This window comes from Falco rusticolus, chromosome 9 (genome assembly GCF_015220075.1).
Source record: "Falco rusticolus isolate bFalRus1 chromosome 9, bFalRus1.pri, whole genome shotgun sequence".
Taxonomy (NCBI): domain Eukaryota; kingdom Metazoa; phylum Chordata; class Aves; order Falconiformes; family Falconidae; genus Falco; species Falco rusticolus.
The window spans coordinates 25,742,503-25,763,175 of record NC_051195.1 but is presented as its reverse complement, the minus strand read 5'-3'; the positions used below and the strand labels follow the sequence as shown (position 1 = coordinate 25,763,175).

The following is a 20,673-nucleotide window of genomic DNA, read 5'->3' as shown; positions in this document are numbered from 1 at the left end:
TTGGTCTAGTGAGAACTTCATCTATTCTGCTCAGTCAAGTTACTAAGAGCTCAGAGATGACCCACTGCAAGACTTCTGCGATATCTTAAATGCTGTAACTTCCACTTCTCAACTTGTCAGATGCAAAGAGAGAACTGGAATATTCACAGTAAAGCTGGCTCAGAAGTATCTAGAGTACAGCAGCTTACATAATTTTTATGTTGGTTTAATCAAAAGAAAAACTTCAGTCAACATTTGGAAGAGCTCTGAAAATGCTCTGCTGATTATAAATCTGTTATGATTGCTTTTTTGGCAGCTAGATTAGGTTTACTGAGGCATTAACAGGAAGGAAAACAGAAAGGCAGGAGGCAACAAAATGAACACTCTCATAGACAACACTGCCAGACCAGGACATGAAGAAGGAAATGATGCAGTAAAAATGATGTGACGGGGAGACTGCTCAGGCCTAGGTGAGACAGCTGTTATGCTGTGACTGCAATATAGCATGCTGAGCACACGTTCACCGTAACCTTGGGCTTTTCCTTCCCACCTGCGGTAACCACCTCATGTTACTGTTTGGTTTGAAGAGCTGCAGGACAGGGATGGCCTTCGGGATGCGTGTCTGGCAGGTCAGGTCAGTCAGTCAGACTGTAACACAAATCCAAGACACCTCCTAGCAAGTGACAGATCCTGGGATCTTCTTTATAGCTATTGATCACAAAACAGAATGGGAAGCAGATTTATTTTAATTTTTTTTTTAACTGCACTATTATTCTTCAGAGCCCACTGCAGGTGAACTTCACCTACGGGCTTGTGGTTGTAAGGTTTAGTAGAGATGTGTTCAAAATCTGAGAAACCATAAGAGCTAGACTTCGAATGCATGCATTCTTAGAAACTTTTTTAATAAAAAAGGAATGCACTTGTATAACTGAAAATTTTCATATGTTAGACACATGGTGTTGAGTTTGCACTGACTCCAAAGACCTAAGACAGGGTGGAGAGACAGTCTCCAGCCCATGGCCAGAAGCCCAGCATGACCTTTCAGATGTGGTGAACTACCATGCAGCAGTCTCAGTCCCACAGCCTTCCTCACTTGAACACCAGAAGAGTAATTCTTCTCCAGGCTAAATATAATAGTAAGGGAGGAACTGGGCTGGCTAGAGGACGGGTAAAGAGGGGTAGAGGGTCCTGCTGACAACTGCTTCAGTCCTCAAGCTTGAGTCTTAGCTTTTTTGCAGGCTGGCAGTGCTGTTTCTTCCTCCTCAACCTTTCGAGGCTTCTTCACAGTGTACACTACCCCACAGGCACTCTTCCGAGTTTCTGGAATATAAAAGTGACACTAATGCATTTAATGCAGACTCATTTCAGGTGTCCATGCCGCAAAGCACAGTTCAACATGTTTGCCTGCCAGCCAGCCAGCACACACAGTAGGTAAGCAACCTGGATGGGCAGGCAGCTTGGGGATATGCTGCATTATGGAGTGGGGAAACCCAACAGCGGGTGTAGAATTACATCAAACGTAAGGGAAAACTGAGGTCTGCAGACACACAATACCGTAGGAAACCAGGCTTAATCAGTTCAATAGCCACAGAAGGACACATTCTTGAAGCATTGTAAAAAGCATTTCTAAGCAAAACATACTATTCCTAAAAAAAAAAGAAATAAACCCCATGTATTCACATACCCCAGGCTTCTTAGACTACACTGGCACAGTTATATTGGCAGAGGCTCCCCTATACATACCAAGTGGCTTTATATATTCAATACTTTGAATAAAGTATTCAAGAATATTTTATTTACAGAACCCTAAGCATTACCATAAATACTACTGTGTGATGTTATCCAACTTCTCATGTTTGCCAAACAACCTAGTGAGCCCAATCCAATTTCATAACTGCTGGTGGGAGCCTTCCCTGCAAAATTTGAGGTAGAAGAGATTCCCTACACTCTGTTAGCGAAGGAGCTCTACAAGAACCTTGCCAAAATATATTGACTTATTCTGGGCTAGTATTCTTTGGGGGACAGGGAAATGGCATCTGCTATTTAATTTCACAGATGAGATAGATGACAGTCTTGAGAATTGCACATAAACTTGACAAAAATTCTTCCAACACACTGTCTCTATGTAGACGAGTAAAAGGCTGGAGGAGGAACCTGTTCACAGAAATGCCCTTTCCAAAAGATCAAAGCTACCTGCTGCTGTAAATTTACAGCAAGTTCAAGCCCCAGCTCCTCTGAAACAAGAGATACAAACCAAATCCTACTGTGCATTTGAAATTTACAGCAACTCAAGTTGTTGGGAAGGTGACTAGAAATTGTACCTACCCAAAAAATCTTGACAGAGGCAGAAATTAAGAGCCTCATGCAACTACTCCGTCAAAGTTAAACTGCCTTTTATATTCTGATTATTATAAAAATAAATAACATATCAAGAATAAATAATGATGATGAAATTGGTGCTACAGTGGAAAGCAAGGGTCTGAATTGATTGCTGGAACGCAAACTGTGGCTCTTTCCTGCACTGACACCAGGACACAAAATAAACTGCAAACATTTGGTTTCCAGTGCAGGGAGTCACAAGCTAAATTTCCACTTTCTTAATATTCAAAATGGGCAAATAGAGAGCTACTGCGAGCTGCATCTGCAGAGAGCATGAGGAAGCAAGTTTTGTTTCACCAAAACACTTCAAGCCATTGTACATTATATGTAACATTTTTTCCTAAGCAGTAAACATTCAGGGTATTTGATTTTGCGTCAAATTTGAAACGCTCCACATGAAGAGCAACTCTGAAATAGATCACATAATAAAGCATCAGAAAGCGACATGGCATAGGTTGCTTCTCCGCTCATGCTGCAAGAGGATAAACACAAAACATATGCATCCTGATTTTCTTGAAGTCGATGATGTAGTATCTGCTGATGTCATCCCTCCTCAGTGTTCAACCCTTTCTGAAACAAGGGACAGTTTCACTAGGAGTCGCAACAGGCAGATGTGTGTTTTGGCTAAATGGTTTATGACTCATTAACGTAGTTAAGTGAGTACTCTGGTACAGACAGCACCATCAGCTCAGCCACTGATTTGCTAACATGGCCACAAGGGAAAATAAAACACCCTTGCCACACAAGCTCCTCTTCACGCATTGGACAGGGCAGCTAAAACCCCAAGGTGTGCCTTGCTCTATAAGGTCTCGGACCTCTTGGAACATAGGCATTAACATGAACTTAGTTTAACAAATGCATGTGCTACTTAAAGGAGCTTGCATGTGCTTTTCACCTACCTCCATGAAGCACTGCGGCTCTGCAGTTGGTAGACACAGCTGCCTTGGCTTCACTTTCTGACAGGCCAAACAGCAAACCTCTGTCACCTTTGTTCAGGATCAAAATACACAGGAACAAACAGAATAGGGAAGTCTGTCTGCATGATAGGTTTGCTTACTCTACAAATAACTGGGAATTGGCAAACTGTAACTCTAAGTGACATTTCGCATAAGGTTACCCAGAGGCAGGGAACTGAGGCACCCAGCTCTCCTGGCTGCAGTTCCCCAGCAGCGCTCCTGGAAAGCTGCTGGCAGCATTGCTTTTTTCCAGACAAGAAGCTGTACTTTTATAAATGAAAGTCTATCAACACAGGAACATTTTTATATGCATAATCACAATTACCCCATTGAAAATTTCAATTATGGGGAAAGGGCACGGTCTGATACGAAAGCATCGTGCCGAAAAGTTCCCAGCCACCTCGAGCAGGGATGACACCAGAGTAGATATGTTAATTGGTTGAGCTTGACTGCTCTTTTTAAGAGGGAAGGAAATGCTGTGTTTAAAATCCTTCCAGGCCACACACCCTCCCACACGGTTCTCACGACTCAGAGCACGCTCCTTCTTTCTAAGGGACAGTCCAGATTCGTGCTTGCAGGGCAGGGAGCGGGGGAGAGTAGTTAAAATGCATCTAAATTCCCGAAAGAAGGGGAGAAAAGACACTCTCCTTGGTTTCTAGAATACATCCACTTATTTAAAAGCATATATGTAACTAAGGAGTGGAAAATTCAGAACAGAAGTAACCAGCACTCAGAGAGAAACTTTTTCCTTCTTAACATAAGTATGATTTTATAGCTTTTTCTGCAAAAGATGGGGCACCCCAAGGAATACAAGTAATAATTTCTGGTTTGGTTCCCAGTGTCCACAGATTTTTGTGGGTTTTATTCATTTCTTCACTTACACCCACACAGTATCAATGCATATCACAACAAAACATACCTGTAGCTGAACACAGACATCACTGTTTGCAGTGACTGCTCAGGCCACCCCATGACCACCTCATGTTGCTTCTCTCACACCCACTCAGAGCCCTGATTCATTGAACTGGTCACCAACAAGCATCGCTGTGTAAAGTTCAAGGAGTGTAAAGGATGGAACCACTTTGAACTTTCACATGTTAGCAGTAACTGTTGCCTTTGACTTGGGAAAAGGATACAGATTAGCCACATCATAAGGACCTCGTAGTTCTAGAGGCTAAAACAAAACAAAGAAGGTTGTATGTGGGCATGCACTCTCTCGCAGGCTGACAAAAATGTAAGCAGGCAGGACAGGGCTATCAGGAAGCCAAAATTAAATGCTACATAATAGCAAGCTGCTGAAGATGCACTAGGAAATCAAACAAATACTACTATTCTGGAAAACAGAGTCCCCATTTGGGAGAAAACTGTCACAGAAGATACCACAGCGGTAAAAAAAACCCCCACCCATCCAAACAAAAAAAAATAATTCCCAAACCCCACAATATAAATCTTTGATGAATCAGATTGATTAAAAAACCCACAAGATGGCAACCATATTGAAAATCACAATTTTTATATGTTTAATGTATGATTAAAGCTGTATTTTCAGCCACAGATAAATCCTCAAATTGTTCTGACTTAAAAAAAAATAATAATCTGGGACTTACCCTTTCAGCTGCACTAGATATAACAACATTCTGGAAAACAAAAGAGATCAAACGTTCATCTGTCAGACAGCATCAAGAAGCGAAAAAAAAAAATCAGCCAGCAGCAAAGACTTCGTGAGTGTTAGTTAAGCTCAGGCTCAGAGCCCAATTAAACATCAGAGTACCTGGTGCTCTCAGATTTAGCGAATTCTAGCAGGCTATGGATCTTAGTTTGGGGACATGAATAAACCCAGGTTATCCCCCTGTCCCCTACAGACAGTGGGGCACACGGACGAGCCCTCCCTTGCAGTTACAAGCCCCTCGCAGACAGATGTGAGTTGAAGAAGCACTGCACCTAGTAGAAGGACAGGCTAAGCAGTTTAAATGCTGGAGTGATGGCATTAAGCCAACACCTACCAGCCCTGTCTTTCATAGCAGACTTTAAAGGGACCTTAAGGATAAAGAAGAAATGCACACATTGTGTTCCAAAGTGCCCCCTTTATTTACACTAGCTGAAAGAGGCCCCACACAAATGACAATTCGGGCTGAGCTTAACAGAAATGGACTTAGGAGTCTAGGATCCCCCAGAAGCACCTTACAGATCATGCCTTTAGACAGTTTTGGTGCTCCCAAATTTTCAGCCTACTCAGTGTTGCAGTACGACTCAGTCCTAACCTCAGCATTCACAATGGCCTTAAAACACACTGGTTCAAGAAAGCAGTCTGCAGCTATGCAGTGGCTGCCAATCCACGCCATACGCTCACTTTCCTCAACACTGGCACCCCCGTGAATATACGGATATCTTTCTCCCTTTTCTCCCACAGGCTTTCTGCAGAACAGGTACATGACTGCTTGGGGGTTGGCAGGTACCATAGCCCAGCTGCCAGTGCTCTTCTGACGTTAAACCTCCAAGGATACTCACCCAGGGGGAAGATTGTTTTGCACAGGTGCAAACTTTGCAGCAGCAAAAAAATTCCTTGCACCTTTTATTATACTGAATAAAAGGCTTTGGGAATTCCTGCTTGAGTGGGCGGGAATGGGATTGTACTAAGGCATCAAAAAAGACTTTCCCTTTCTGCCATCAGTACCACCAACACACCACACCACCTCTGATTACAAGTGGCGGGGCTTTTCATCCCTTCCTCGCCTTGCTTTGCTTCTCCTGCCACCTCCCCAGCACAAAGAACAGGACAGACACTGGAAATAAATGCTCTGTGTGCAGTTGGAACTCAACCTGTAAAAGAGCGATCTGCATGGAAACAGCTGCATGCTCACACTGTGCCCAAGGCTCCTTTGTGTGCTAAGGAGGATAGGATGGGACAGACAACTGCCTTAGCATAAGGAAAGCCAGAAGCAGAAGCAATACATACAAAGTGACTTAACAGCACACATCATGATGGAGCCCAGGATATTTCTTTCTGCATAGCTCACCTTTAAAATGACTAGACTATGGATCCCAAGGGTGCTTTTGAGCTTCAGTGGTGCTGGCTGCAAGAGTTTTCTGGGAAAATTCAAGTCTCTTGCTCTGAGTTGTAGCAACTAACACTTGTCTCCCAGGCTCAGAGAAGCTCCCAGAGCAGCTGTGTGAGCCATCTTGAACCAGCACAGGATTGTGGTTCACTGCTGTGCATTGGAGGTATGCTCCACCTGGTTCAAAGGCAACTGGCTTCCGGCTGGGGGATGGGTAAGATGGGAGAAGGAAACAAGAGCGGACAAGAAAAGCACTGCTAGCAAGTGAAGGAGAGGCAGGCAAAGGTAAATGCAAGGGAAGGGCTAAAGAGAAGAATTCAAAGGCAAAACATCATCTCCCCAGGTAAAGGAGACAGCAGCTGTTCAGTACACTGCTCCAGGCAAAGTACCCACACTCAGTTACCAAAACACAAGAGGCGAGGGACCGTGGCTATGCACACCACCTGTCTGGCAAAGCAGGCAAGTCCCTCCCTCATTCCCTGCATGCTTTAGTATGTTTTAAGGACTCTGCTCAACACCAGTTCTGAGGACACCGGTACATTTCTGGAAGTTTCTCTGCCTTGCTACAACAGGAGAGGAACAAAAGGATCCAAAAGCTGCTACAAGTTCAGCAACTATAGGTTATAGAAGGTGACAGCTGAATGCCAGGTGCCAATGCAAGCAGCCCATGGACCAGCCATCCTGCATCTTGTTAAAAAAAGGCCTTTACATAACTGATGGAAACCGCCAGCAAGGGCTAATAACCACCTCTGCTGGCCCAGCAGGTACCGAGCCTCACAGCAAAAAATAAAGACAAGCTAGCAGTCCTCTCTCAGCTCCTGCAGCACCTAACAACTTGTCATGTCCAGTTCCAGCTGATTTTCTTTCTAGGCACAGATAATGCACTAGATTGACAGATGCAGAAAGAAGGGGCACTGTATGCGGACCGAGTGCCTGAATATCTCAGTTGCTCTGTTTGTGATGCCAGCTTAAGCAGTGCTCCCCAAATCAACAACCACACGAGAAGCACATCTTTAACTGCACAAAGGAAACAGGAGCACTGACAAAAAGGAATCCCAACGAAAAGGGGGTTTGCATGTATGTACCTCATCACCAAGTCAGTATTTTGTGCAATTAATTCCCAGAACTGGGCTTCTCAGGAAAGGCCATGCAAATACTTTTCTCTGTAGCACCAAGGGAATTAATCTGTTTGACCCACTCTGCTGCCCTATAAAATAGGTTGCCACGCCTGAGGGGAACCGAGTTAACAACAGATTTGCTTTTAATTGGCCTTCCAAGCTGTATACCCCACTTCAGACTAGATTTGCAGGGTAATGCCAATTTTGGTTTCTACGGACTAGCAACATGCGGCAAAGCCTTTTCCAGTAAAGGTGGTGGGAGCTACAATCTCTTTTAACTTGGATATGTATTATGATATGCTTCTCTGTTAAAAAAAAAACAACATGGCCTGAGAGGACCCAGCATGACAGGCAGCTTAGCCTGGTAGCCTAGGAGGAGGCAAGGTATGAAAGCAATGGATTACAGGCGTCTCAGCTGCAAGCATTACTTCTTCCTTGGGTTTCAGTAGCAAGGAAGAATGCAGTTGATCTGACTGCAGCAAAGCCCTGGCTGACAGCCAGCTAGCTGTTGGGTCTGTCTTATACACTGGGAATTTACTAACTTTTTAACAAAACAAGATTTCCAATTTTTCTTATTATTTCCTACTCCCATATTCAAGCTATACTATCAAAAAGTGGTTTTGGTCAATCAGATATATGAAATGGGAGATTTTAAAGACATGCACAGATTTCAGTTCTAGTGCAAACCTGAGATCTCTGGCACTCCCCTCCGCCTCCACCTTTTGTTTTGGGTGTTGCATACTGTAATAACAGATAGATTCTTTTTTTCAGAGCAACCTAACAGTTTGACAACTTAAAAAGAAAGCATGCAGTGGTGCATGGCTGAAAGCATCTGGAGCTAGCATAACTGTGTCCTTGTATTAGTAGGCAAAGATTCAGTCACAACTTCAGAAACCCCAGCGTCAAACTAATTTAAAATGATTCAGTCTGTACAACTCCAGAAGAATTTGAACTGAATTAATTAGCTCGCTTTCAGTTTGAGAGCTTACCTTTCCTTTGCAGATCTGCATCAAGCTGATCGCATTTGAAATTGTGTATCTTCTCATTGTGGAGTCTTTGATGGCAGGCGTGTAAAGAAGTTCAAAGTAAATGCCTCGATCTATTGCCTTCACATGAAAGAGAGTGATCAAAAGTCAAAAGGAAAGAAGCATAACAATGTAACAACTGCTGTCTATTATTGATGTAGCTTATTCTCAGTTTAACTGTGTTATATATGAAAAAATTAAGGCGGAATTGTTCCAGCAAGAGCACAGCCTAGCCTGAAGGGAGGCAGGGGGCGCGATGTGGGAAGTTTCACTGTACACCAGATATGTCTACTTGAATCTTGGGATGACAGATCAGTGAAGTTCAACAAACAAAAATATACCACCCATTTATTAGTTGTAATTGGCTTTCCATTATCACAGAGTTGAGGAAGCCAGTAACCACTGCTGGTCAGAAACAAACCCTGAAATGTTGAGGACTCTCCTCTAGCTCCACAGCCTGCTGTAAGGCAGGCCATCGCTTCCCACAGTACCCACATCCTGCAGATGAGGAATTCATCCTTGCAAAGAAGGAGCAACGAGGACCCTTCTCTCCTGTCTCACAGAACACTCTGGTATTTGTGACAATGTTAAATAACAGCGAGTCACAGGAGATGTTATAAATAGCAATACTGACTATATTTCCAACTGCTTTAAAACCCTTTGCTATCTGTCAAAGTACCTCACCAAAAGCCTAGTATTCTTGGTTTTGCAAACATACACAGAAAGATTAAGCAACTTGCTACAGGACACAGTGAGTTAGTGATAAAGACACAGTTCAAAGCTAGAAGTTGTCTGTTCCATGGCCTAGAATACATTTGCCTGAAATGTTACTTTATGCTTTATACTTGTATTATTAAAAATGCTGCAGTGTTAATAATGTAAGAAAGTCCAGTAACTGAATCCAGATGGAATTAATCCAGCTCACATCCACACATCACCTCTGCATGCGAGCACAACAGAAACTATGTACACATCAAATGTTTTACACAGAACTGGTCCAGCATCTTCAAACAAAAAGAATTTACCGAAACCAAAAGCAGGTGATGACAACACACCAATTTCCAGTCAAGGAGATTTTAACCGCATCCCCACCACTTCAGCTGCCTACTAATCTGTCTGGTTGGCATCACAACAACCAAAACTGACTGCCCGACACACAAAACCAGTCTGACTGACAGTCAGACTGCCTTAAAGCTGTGAGTGTGGAAGCTGAGAACTAGCTTGCAAGGAAAACATCTCCAAAAACAGGGCTCTAAGAGCTTCCCAGCTCCTCACCTGGGTCAATTGCTGGAGTTTTAGACTGCTAGGATCCTTTCAAACAGCATTGCAAACAAAATTGTTATTCCAAGTGGAATGCTAAAATTCCCAGTCTATAGTAAATTCCAAAGTATTACTTCTGTTCTGTTTCAGGATTAATTATAGTTATTTTTTATTCTAGGTTAAGCCTTCTGTATAAAAGGAAGTAGGATTTCTAGCCAATTCCAAATTTAAACTTTTAAGCACTAAGGACTACATCAGCCAAGAATGCCCATGTGGAATGAACCCTGACATATACTCACAGGAAAAAAATAGTTTACCTAAAGGCACGTTCAGATTAAGCTTTCTGGCAAACCACCAACAGTAGGCAGAATTGTATTAACAAAATATTTGATCCATGCTGATAGTCATCTTGCGTCCCACAGCAGATATGCAGCAATTCCACATTTGGTTTATTTGCCAAGACATTCCTTTATCTACGTATGGATTCAATACAGTTGTCTTCCAAATAACTGCCAGGGCATCCTTCTCCCAGATTAACAGTGTCATTCACATTCTTCTGTCTTTTAAGTCACAGGGCTGTTTATCTATTCTGACACAGCCGTACCACTTCTGGTTTGGGAAGCAGCTTAGTCAGCAATCACACCACATCTCACTGCTTGGCATAGTAGTGGCCTTAAGGCTCTGTTTCCTTTCCTCGAGAACACCACTTCTGCCTTCTTAAGTGGGGGACAGGAAGCAGAAAAAGAAAGAACGTACATCACTGTGTATTAAATGCTGCAGTGGAGGCCCTGAAGTGAAGGACATCTGAAACAACACTATATATTATGCAAGAACATAAAAGAAACACTTGGATGGGAATGGTGGGAGGGAATTCAGCTCAGACTGACATTAAATACAGAAATTAACAGCAAGGAAACAATTTAGATGTAAATTTACCATATTCACAGGGGGCCTTCGGAAGTAGAATGGCAGCTTTTCTGTTACGTTTATGCATACCAGATCCACATCTAGAGTTGTGCAAGCGATCTACAGCAAAGAAATAGGAACAGATTATTAATATGCTCAAAAATGCATAACCAACTTTAGGTGCACTAATATTCTCCTTCATTTCTTAATGCAACAAATGTCTCTCCAGGGTGAGTTCAGTTTTAAAGTGAGGTTTGCAGGTATGCCAATAAAACAGCTGGGCTACAGGTGCACAGCTTGAGCATTTTGGGCTTAAAATCCAAGCCTTCTCTCACAGAACTACTTTTCCAATAAAATAATGACAAACCCAAAGGCAAGACTTACTGCTTTGTTTTTATCTGACATAGGACATGCAGAAGCAACACTGGCTTTTGGCAGAAGAACTCACAGCTAATCAAGGACAGCCCCTGTTTACGAAGAGAACAGCCCAGGAACTGACCCTTAGACCACCACTCTCCGGTTCCAATATAGCAACTGTTTGTTTTCAGGATTGGTTATTTTTACCAGAAGAAACTGAGAAAAGACTGAAAGAAAAGGAGACTGTTAAGACAGTGACTGGTGGTGCCATATGCCCAGTACTGGAAGCTGACGCAGAGGGCCTCACTTTCCTGCTGGGTGGGGAATGTACAGCCCTTCCTGAAAGCCATGTCTCTGGAGTCTGAAGATGGCACTGAAGGTTATAGTTTAAAAGCTTAGCTTTGAACTCATACCACAATTTACAGCCTGTATTAAAAGACAGAAGGAATGAACAAAGAGTGGAGAATCTCCACACTGACAGAGAAAATCGAGTGCACATAAAAGGGAGCCCTCAATTTACATATAATCTCATGCACACAAGATATGTAGGAATTATATATGCCTACCCCATAAAGACAATCACACAGGGCCAGATTAATGTCTGTAAGCAACATAGTAACAGAGAAGATAAAATAGGCTGAAGTAGTTTAAAAGGAATTTTCTACGCATAGGGGAACTTTCTGCATTCAGAAACCTGCCAGCAAACTGCTCCAAATACGCCTGGGCCAGGCGCCAGCCATTCATCCCTCCTCGCACCAGCATGAAAGCAGTAGGTGTTGTGGGGAATCCCAGGGCTGGGCTGCTCTAACGCAGGGCAGGCTCTTGCTTTGCAAAGTAGTCTTCTACCAGTTCGTCCATATGAAATTTGGATGGAGATGAGAGCAGAAGCCCAGCTTTAGGAATGTTTCTTAGCTGCTGACAGCACTCCCTCCTAGACAGAAGAGCCACAGCACACATGCAGGCAATTCAAAGATCTAGCAAATCACAAGGGTTTTGATGTTAAAATGTCTCTGCCAGGCCATTCAGACTGAACTTTATGCCCCATCTTTACCAACTCTGTTAGGCAGGGCACAGCTGGAATCTAATGCATCAAATTAGACTTACATGTGTAAGTTTAGCCCTACTACAGCCAGTTTTACTCCTTTTCTCAGGTGGAATACAAACTACCACCTAGACAGAGGTGATTTATGGGAATCAGCACATCTCTGAGTCATGTCCTAGAAAAAAGGTCAGTGAGGCCGTAGGAAATTCAGGAAGAGAGAAAGCTGAAAATGAAGGATAGCGAGAATACATATCAGAAACATACAAGCTGCCCTATGTGATGAGAAAACAAGCCTTCCTAATCAGCTCCAGAAACAGTGGAAGACACTTTTCCATTTTGCAAAGTACAGTAGGGAAGAGAGTGACCCAAATGTCAGGATATCTACAGGATTCCAGTGACAAGAACATTGCAGGAAACACCACCAATGAAAAATAAAGTTAAGAGTCATACTTCCCCACGAGAGAGAATTCTTGCACTACATGGGAAGCTGGAGAGGAGAATTTTCCAAACACTCCAATGTTCAGCCGAGTTTTGGCTCCTGGACAAGTCACGCACACAGGCAAGTTAAGTTACCCTGCCTGCTGAAAGGATCTGAAGAGCAAAAACTTCACATAGAAAATGATATGCAGCAGTTACACAGCCCAGTGCCTGCCCGGTCACACCGTGGGCAAGAGCCCCATCTGCTGGGAAACTCCAGGCAGCCAGAAATAAATAAATTGACACGGCTTGGATGGCCCGAAGAAAGCTCTGGCAAACATTTTAGGAATAAACATTGAAATTTGGCTTTGCACTACAGCCTCAGACTTATATAAGCAAGTTTTTTTTAGATACTGGTGGTCTGCTGATTGCTTAAAAACAGCAGGCAGAACTAACCAATATCATTAAACCAGTCAAAAGTCTTAAAAAGCAAAAATTTTTAAAAGCAACATGCACAGACTTTCTTACTGGCATGGAGTGGGCATTCCTGCTGCAGCCCAAAACAATCTTTGAGTGACTTAAAGAAGGAGCATGTTCTGCAATTATCTTGGCAAACACAGCGTCCTCATACCCCTGAGGATATAAACCCTTTGGAGAATATGAGGACATCTTTCAGTACATATGACTGCCACACTCAGTCACAGAAAAGCTTCCCTGGCTCGTGACCTTGTCATGACTGGTTTTGGGTCATGCTAAAATTAGACCACATCTCCAACGATCACATATTTCTTCTACAAAAACGAAAAATCCTGTTCTATGGAGAATAATCCAAGTGCCAAATTGTTGGTGAGAAAAATGATGTTCTTGAGGTAATGCTGCATTACCAACAGCCAATTTTAAAATATAATTTGTGGTGCAAGACCCACCCACCCTAGAAGGCTTTATCCTTAACAGTGAAAGATCCATGAGTTGCAAGATCCAGAGGTATACGCTGAAACTCTACGCATAGTGTCACTTGCACCAGACTCCTGTAGATACCTCTACAAAATTGACACAGCTCTCCACAGAGTTAGAAAACCTAAAATCTTTATACAAAAGATAAACATACAAATCTGCCCTGAATGTGAACGTGTGTGGATGAAGTCTTCCACCTCACACAGTTTGCAAGAAACATGCTTTGGTTCCCTCCCCAACTGAAAGTGCTGCCAGCACGGAAGCCATGAAGATGGCCTCACAGACAATCCTGCTTCCTTCCTAACACACTGTCCATCACCTGCGAGGGTGTCAGCTTAAACAGTCACTGTCTGCATTGGCCTGCCCAGAGCACAGCCATCCTCTTTTTGCCAGCACAACCATCTGCGTGGCTGAATGCTGAAATCAGAGCAGGAAAGCAGATCTGCCTGCAAAACAACTTGGCAAAAACTCTGGTTACTTCTCAGCCAAAAGCGTATTCCCCAGACCAAACTGCCATGCAGCCAAGCAAGCAGCTTCACCAGCAGAGCACACAAGGACCTGCAGAAATGAGTGGCTGTTTATGCAAGCTTAAACACTTCCACAGCTGGATGTCCAACTGCAGCAGGATTCACAACAGCTGAAAATAAAAACCATCCACCCTTAAATGAGAGAGCTCTTTTCCCCAAACAACAACAAAGCATGGTCCTGCTGATTACCTGGCTTCAGGTGTTTTTTTAAACACACGACAAACTGATTGACCTCACTTGAGAAGTGAGATTTTACATTGTTGCTGGAGACCAAAAGAGACTGGTAGAAATTGGCACTTAAAAGTAATTTACAACTATTTGCCTCTCTCACACCCCCAAGAGTCCTAAAATCTTGCAAGGGAAATAAAAGCAGTCAGAAGTTAGTTTCATTAAGCTGTAACTGTTAAAACCAATGCCTGAATTATTCTGCTGAAAGATTCATTTAAGTTTCCCTACTTCTACAGCCTCTTGCTTTGTATCGTACTTGGACAAAATTTTCGAAAAGGAGGGGAAATAATTTAGAAAAAACAAAACAGAACAATATAATTTTAACATGTCAAAACAGGTACTCAACAGTACTAGAAGGCTGCTTTAACTTATTTAAACAAACAAACCAACCAGACTCAGTTTTATATTCACAAGCTCCCTTCGAAAGTAAATTCTCCAGAGAGATTCACATCTGCTTTTGGTGCCCCTGTGCCTTCTTCACACTGCCTTAAACTGCACACCTGCTTGTGGCCTGCCAAGGCTAACAGAGATGAGACACTTCCACCTACTCTTCCAGTCAGAGTTAATATTATTTATGAGCTTGCAACAGGTCAGATGTCACAATTTTGGGTTCTGTAAGAAAAACATTCTGGCAAAAAGATAACTTGCTTCCAGATGCTCCACTTGATAAGACCATTCACATCAGCTGTTACCAAGTATTTGACAACAATGTGATTAAAAATATGACAGAGACTGAGGTAATGAACACCTATCACCCAACAAGCCAATCTGAGATAATTCTGCCTCGCACAGTGTTTTAAAACTAGGAATTTTATTGGTAGGAAGCGTTTATTCAAGATACAGCAGCTATGGATAAAAGCTGGAAGACAGTAAGATGCTTGGTGCCGTTATTAATGGTTGAATTACTGCACATCGCTGTATTTAGGTGTAACCTCTAAATAATGTGTCTTTTTCAGTCAAACACCAGAAATGGACCAAACCAGTTCACGGTCAAACACACTTCTAACACCTTGTTTTTCTAAAATCATAGAAGTGACAGAGTATATTGGGTGTTTTGTTCAAAATATCTGCATTTCTATCAACATAAAACCAAGGTGAGAAACAACAGCGTTGGGCTAAGGTCACAAATTAGTCCTAAGTAAAGTTTTGAAAATGATTCACACCCACTGTTTTCTCTCACTAGCACACTTGGAGCACTACCACTGCTGTTACAAACATTAGCATTTGTTTGGTAACACTGAGACATGCACACCTTCAAATGCTCACAAACTTTGTGGAGGCAGTTCCAGTTGCAAGGTTGCTCTGAACAGCCAGGATAAAACCTGAGTGAGAAAATGACCGCCTTGCCTTCAAATATGTCCCCCAAGACTGCTGTATTTTTATTCAGCCTCAATGGTTTTCCCAGCGGGCAAAGTAACAAACATGTCATGAAGTCACATAAGTGAAGCTTCTCTCACTCAACCTGAGCATCCAAAACATTCAAAAGACAACCAGAGATCTCACTCTGGCAATGCAGCAAGGGCTGTTATGTTTAATCAGCCATGTTTATGTCTAGAAATTTTATCTGTTTATAAGATGCTATGACAACCAGAACTAGCTCTGTTTCATAAGCTCTTGCTCCTCTTTTGATTTAAAATAAATAAAAGGAAAAATCAAAAGAAAAAGTGATCAGCTATTCATTTGGGTGAACTTTCAAGAGAAGACCTAAGACTAAAAGGAAGACAGTAACTCTCAGAACGATGTTAGTTCTGTTTTAAAATCCTCTCACTTTCCCTGGCATTTCAGAGACCAGGAACCAATAGCGGTGCTAACAGAAGACAGCAAATGTGTTTTGGGGAAGCTGTCTGAGTTTGAGAAGTTAAAGTTCAAGACAGAAGTCTTCTACATGCTGATAGTATATATACATACTTATGTATCAGAAAAAAAGGAGGATGTTTTCTCTCCTCACTAGAAAGGAGTACTCAGTAGAGTACAAGACACACAAAGAAAACCACAGAACAGAGGCATACAAGTCCATTAATCTAGTAGATGTTTCAGACTTCAACCAGTCACCTCAAGGCCGTGCAGCCCCCTGCAATCCCTCCCAACTTTCTCAGTCTACCAACTGACCAGGTAGCCTGTGTTGCTTAATTAGCCCCACATCATGCAGACCTGTATGAAATGGGAAATAAAACCAAATCAAAGCATGTACTCAAACTAGCACAAGGCACTAGAAGTTATTGAATGAGCAATACCAATCAGATTGTACTTACATGAAACAGTTTCTCGGTCTTTGGAAATACCGCTATTATGTCATATAACCTTATATTTGCTGATGTTGATCTCTACAAAAGGAGGAAACAATTATTACCTTGAATTCTTGCAGATGTCAAAGCTATATACAACGATGACGACCAAAATAATGAGAAGAAAATCCCTTTTTCATTTTCAAGTACTACAATAAAGCAAATAATCACCCAATTACATAGAGGTGTCTACTGTGAGCCATACTGTGAAGTCATTCTTATTTTGAGGCTTGTCCCACCCACCTGATAAGGCACTTAACATCTTTTGCTTTGATCATGTAGCGCTAAAACATAAGCAGACACAAGGCTTGCTCATGGTCTTCTAGTTTACACACAGAAGTCCAGAAATCAAAGAATAGAACAGAATAACAGAACTGTTGTCCCATATTGAAAAATGATCAACAGAAGCCGTATCTAGTCTTGCAAGTCTGCATCTCTTCATGATCACATTATTTGCTAAAGATGTGATCTGAGAAATCACTGCTGATTGTCCTACAAAATCCATAAAGTTCTCCCCATGCAATTTCCAAAGTTCCATTTATGTCATTGAGAAAAGGAAATAAAAATTAAAAAATTCATATACTAATCATACTTACCAAGAGATTACAGTGGGAAGGATCAGAAACAACAAGTGTTAGCCGCGTTAAGACTTTGATTCTTTTAGACGTCCCCTACAAAAATGAAATAACATATTTAAAAAGCAAAAATCTGTGGTGACTTTGACCCTCTCCGCTATGAAAAGAAAATGGTGCCTTGCACATATTCTTGCCTATACTAATCTTTTAAAGTCTGTATTTACATTTTCCTATTTTATATTGATCTGTTCGATATTTTATCTGCCCTTAACAAAGAATAACTTACTGTTCCTCTGAGGAAGGGAAGAGAGAGGGAGGGAGATAAAGAGAAGTAAAATAATGAAGAAAAACAGAGTATGTTTTAATACTGCTATGGTTCCCCAGGCAGACCACAACTGAAGGCAAAAGCAGTTCCTCAGGGATTTGAAACACAGACTTGGTTCATTATATCCAAATCTTGCTCCGTCAAAATCAGGAATTTATTTCCCAAACTCAAATTTCAAGAATTCTACTGTAATTATTTAACTACAAGAAGATTCAAAATTCACACAAAGCAATTAAATTAATAATTTCTAAAATAACCAATAGAGCCTACTCTAACATGACTGTACCAATCTCCCAATGCTGGGAGTTTTAACAATCAAGCAATGAATAGATTTCTTTTTTTTGATTAACACGAAATATACAAAATCACATATACAAACACACCAAGGTAAAAAACATAACTCAGAATAATAGCACATAGATAGATTATAAGTAGACATACTTGTACAATAGGCAAAGATGGAAACAACTCTGAAGGAGATACTGGCTTGACGATTTCCTTAAAAGAGAACAAAACAAACTTATTAAAAATGTCATAGGTTAAGTTTACAACGTAAACAAAAGCTGTGTTCCAATCCTAACAAGAAATTTGCCATGCTAACAAAACTATTTCCTAGGGACAATACACAGACCATATTAAAAGTTAACTCCAGGGCAATTATACTGAATTATAAACTGGGAGTTCTGTCACAAATACAGACATTTGTACTCGTGTCTAGAAGTGCCTTCTGCAGATAAAGCTGTTTGGGAACGTGCGATAAAGCGTGTAGGTTTATAAAAGAAAACCCACTAAGAACAAATAAACCCCCCAAAATTACCTGTTTCTTTTCTTTAAAATCGATGACATGATTAAGAGCAACTGCAGAATATCCCACTGAAAAAGTAAACACATAGTACGAATATTTTGTCCAGTAAATGAATGGAAACAAATCCATGCAGAAACCTGTTAAACAGTCAACACTTAAATGTCCCAGAATTAGTAATCACGTGCATATTCACCTTTAACATTTTTTTTCCTGAAGATGAATTCACCCAAAGAGTGCCTTAAAATAAATAAATAAATAAATAAATGTTTAGCTTTTAAATGCTCCCCAGCCCTGACAACTGTCACTCGAGGCAGAGCTCTGTGAGCGTGCACACTCGGGGCTGGGCTCCCCGAGGGCTCTGACCCAGTTTGTTTCTGTTGACGACTTTTCTCATGGAAAAATGGTTGAGACCATTCAGCATAGCTGTTAAAACTGCGAACGACGCAGAGCTGGGAGGGATGGAGTTAGGAGGGGACAAGGCGAGCATTCCCAACTATGCCGGCAGAACCGGAGGGACGGTCACCCCGGCAGGACCAGAGGCAGCCGCCGCGCTCGCCAAAGGGCCGCCCCCCGCACGGCGCTGGCCGCGCCTGGCTGCACAACACTTCCGCACGACAGCCGATGTAGGCCGTAAGAAACCGCAGGCGGGAACATGTGTCCACGCTGGGAAAAGCCCAACTGCTACACTGGGATAAACTGGCAGAGCCGGAGCCTGCCAGCCACACCGCGAGCTCCTCGCTGCTCAGCCCCGGGGAGGCCTCGGCCCCCGCCACGCCGCTTGCAGAAAGCCGCCGGGTGAGGGGCCCGGGGCAGGGCGGCAGCGGGCGAGGCTCGGCCCCCGGGGAGGCAGAAGCCAGCCTAGGGAGCCACGCCGGGCCCGGCCCTCCCCAGCCCGGTCCCCGCAGCTCCGCACCGCGGCCGAGCCCCGCGCCAGCGCCACCGCCCTCCCCGCTCCCGCCGCGCCCGAGGCGGTGACTCACAGTGGGCCGCGGCCTCCAGCAAGCTCTGCAGGCACTTCTTGTCCGGGCCCTGCGGCACGTTCAGGTCGGCGAAGCCTGCCATGCTGTGCGCGGCGGGGCGCGCACGGTCCCCGGTCCCCGGCACCGCCCCCCGGCGGCCCGCGGCAGCCTGGGCCTTGTAGTCCCGCCAGTGCCGGCCGGGCAGGTGCCGGCCTGCCGGGCTTCGCAGCTGCCGGCACGGAACGGCAGCAGCAGGCGGAGAGCGTGCTTCACGCCGCGGCGGGTACCTGTGCTCCGCCAGAGGGGCTGCGGTGGCTTAGGGGAAGGCCTGTGTGGTGAATTCCCCGGGTCTCAGGCGGGGGTCTGAGGAGGACCAAAGGTGGCCCTGAGAGAGACCAAAGGTGGCTCTGAGGGAGACCAGAGCCGGCTCTGTGCCACCCTACCCAGCCGAAGCGCCGCTCGCTCCCCTCAGAGGCCTGGCTTGCACCCACCAGGTGGAGCAGTAACCTTGCTGGACTGATGCATTACCAGTTAAACTAGTTGAGCTCCATCTGAACACCGTCAATTAAAAAAAGGAATCCTTTCCAGTTATTGAAAGTGCTTCTCCTTCCTACGTTAGCTAAGAAAAAAAAAGTAAAATAAGGCCTCAAGCTGCCATGTCAAGAGATGTCCCCTCACATGCAAAAGGACTGAGGAATTGTAACAGACCAGTAACCAAACCAACATTCACTGTGCAGCACTGTTACAAAAAGCACAAACATCGTTCTGCCATTGATAAATAACACAGAACATGTAAACTACAGGCGGTAATCATCACTAGGCTTTTTTTTGTCTGGAGACTTGGAGCAGCTGTTGAAGACAGCAGGTCTGCGATTCCTGCCTCTCTCCAGGGCCCTGGCCAGGCCAGGGGTCCTCAGCTGTCTCGTTCTTCACTGGGCTACATGTTCACAAAGGGCAGTGTGTGAGCTGTCTGGAGCTCTGGATGCTTAGTGAGGCTAAAGTGCTTCCAACCCAGGCCGAGGCACTGAAGCTGCCACCTCCCGGTATGTCCCTGCTTACCCGGTCTGTCCTTGGTGCAGCTGATGCCCGCTGTGCTTGCAGACTTGTGGCTCATTTCTACCACAGAGATCATATGGCTTGCAATGCATAACTGAGAAACGGTAGTGCCTTCTCAGCACGTTTCTGGCCTTGCTGTCTGATGAGTTACGGAGACCTGGGATGGTGGCAGCAGAGAAGCCAGTTGTGGGCTGCAGAGACTGGGCTAGGAGTTCAGGGCAGCTTTGAGGGATGGCACACAACAGCTGTCACATCGCTGTGGCAGGGAAAAGACACGTCACCCTGAAAGAGGAGAAGAAAACAGCTGCTAAACTGCTTTTGTTCTTGCCACACCTATGGCAGCATTCTGTTCTTGACAATGTTGAGTCAAGGTACTTCAGTAAAGGAGCACCATTTTAGCCTGTCTACATCTGTAAGGTGCTTGGTATTACATTAGATCAGTACTGCTTCACTGTCAGCCATTC

At 43.6% G+C, this 20,673-nt stretch overlaps 1 protein-coding gene across 3 annotated transcripts; it reads right to left on the bottom strand.

The window, feature by feature from the left end:
• Positions 1–189: 189 nt before the first annotated feature.
• On the bottom strand, positions 190–19,307 carry RPP30 (ribonuclease P/MRP subunit p30). Of its 3 annotated transcripts, none has more exons than XM_037399989.1 (11): positions 19,175–19,307; positions 18,207–18,262; positions 17,831–17,887; positions 17,086–17,160; positions 16,457–16,528; positions 10,710–10,799; positions 8,478–8,594; positions 4,922–4,951; positions 4,451–4,488; positions 3,258–3,337; positions 190–1,299 (listed from the first exon to the last, which is right to left on the bottom strand). In XM_037399989.1, the coding sequence occupies exons 1-11, from the start codon at positions 19,254–19,256 to the stop codon at positions 1,190–1,192; spliced, it is 807 nt and encodes a 268-aa protein (XP_037255886.1). In that variant the 5' UTR covers positions 19,257–19,307; the 3' UTR covers positions 190–1,189. The 3 variants fall into 3 exon arrangements, with proteins under 3 accessions (XP_037255886.1, XP_037255885.1, XP_037255884.1); XM_037399988.1 differs by having other exon boundaries at positions 190–1,318; positions 18,207–18,331; positions 19,175–19,304; XM_037399987.1 differs by having other exon boundaries at positions 18,207–18,331; positions 19,175–19,301.
• Positions 19,308–20,673: the final 1,366 nt, after the last annotated feature.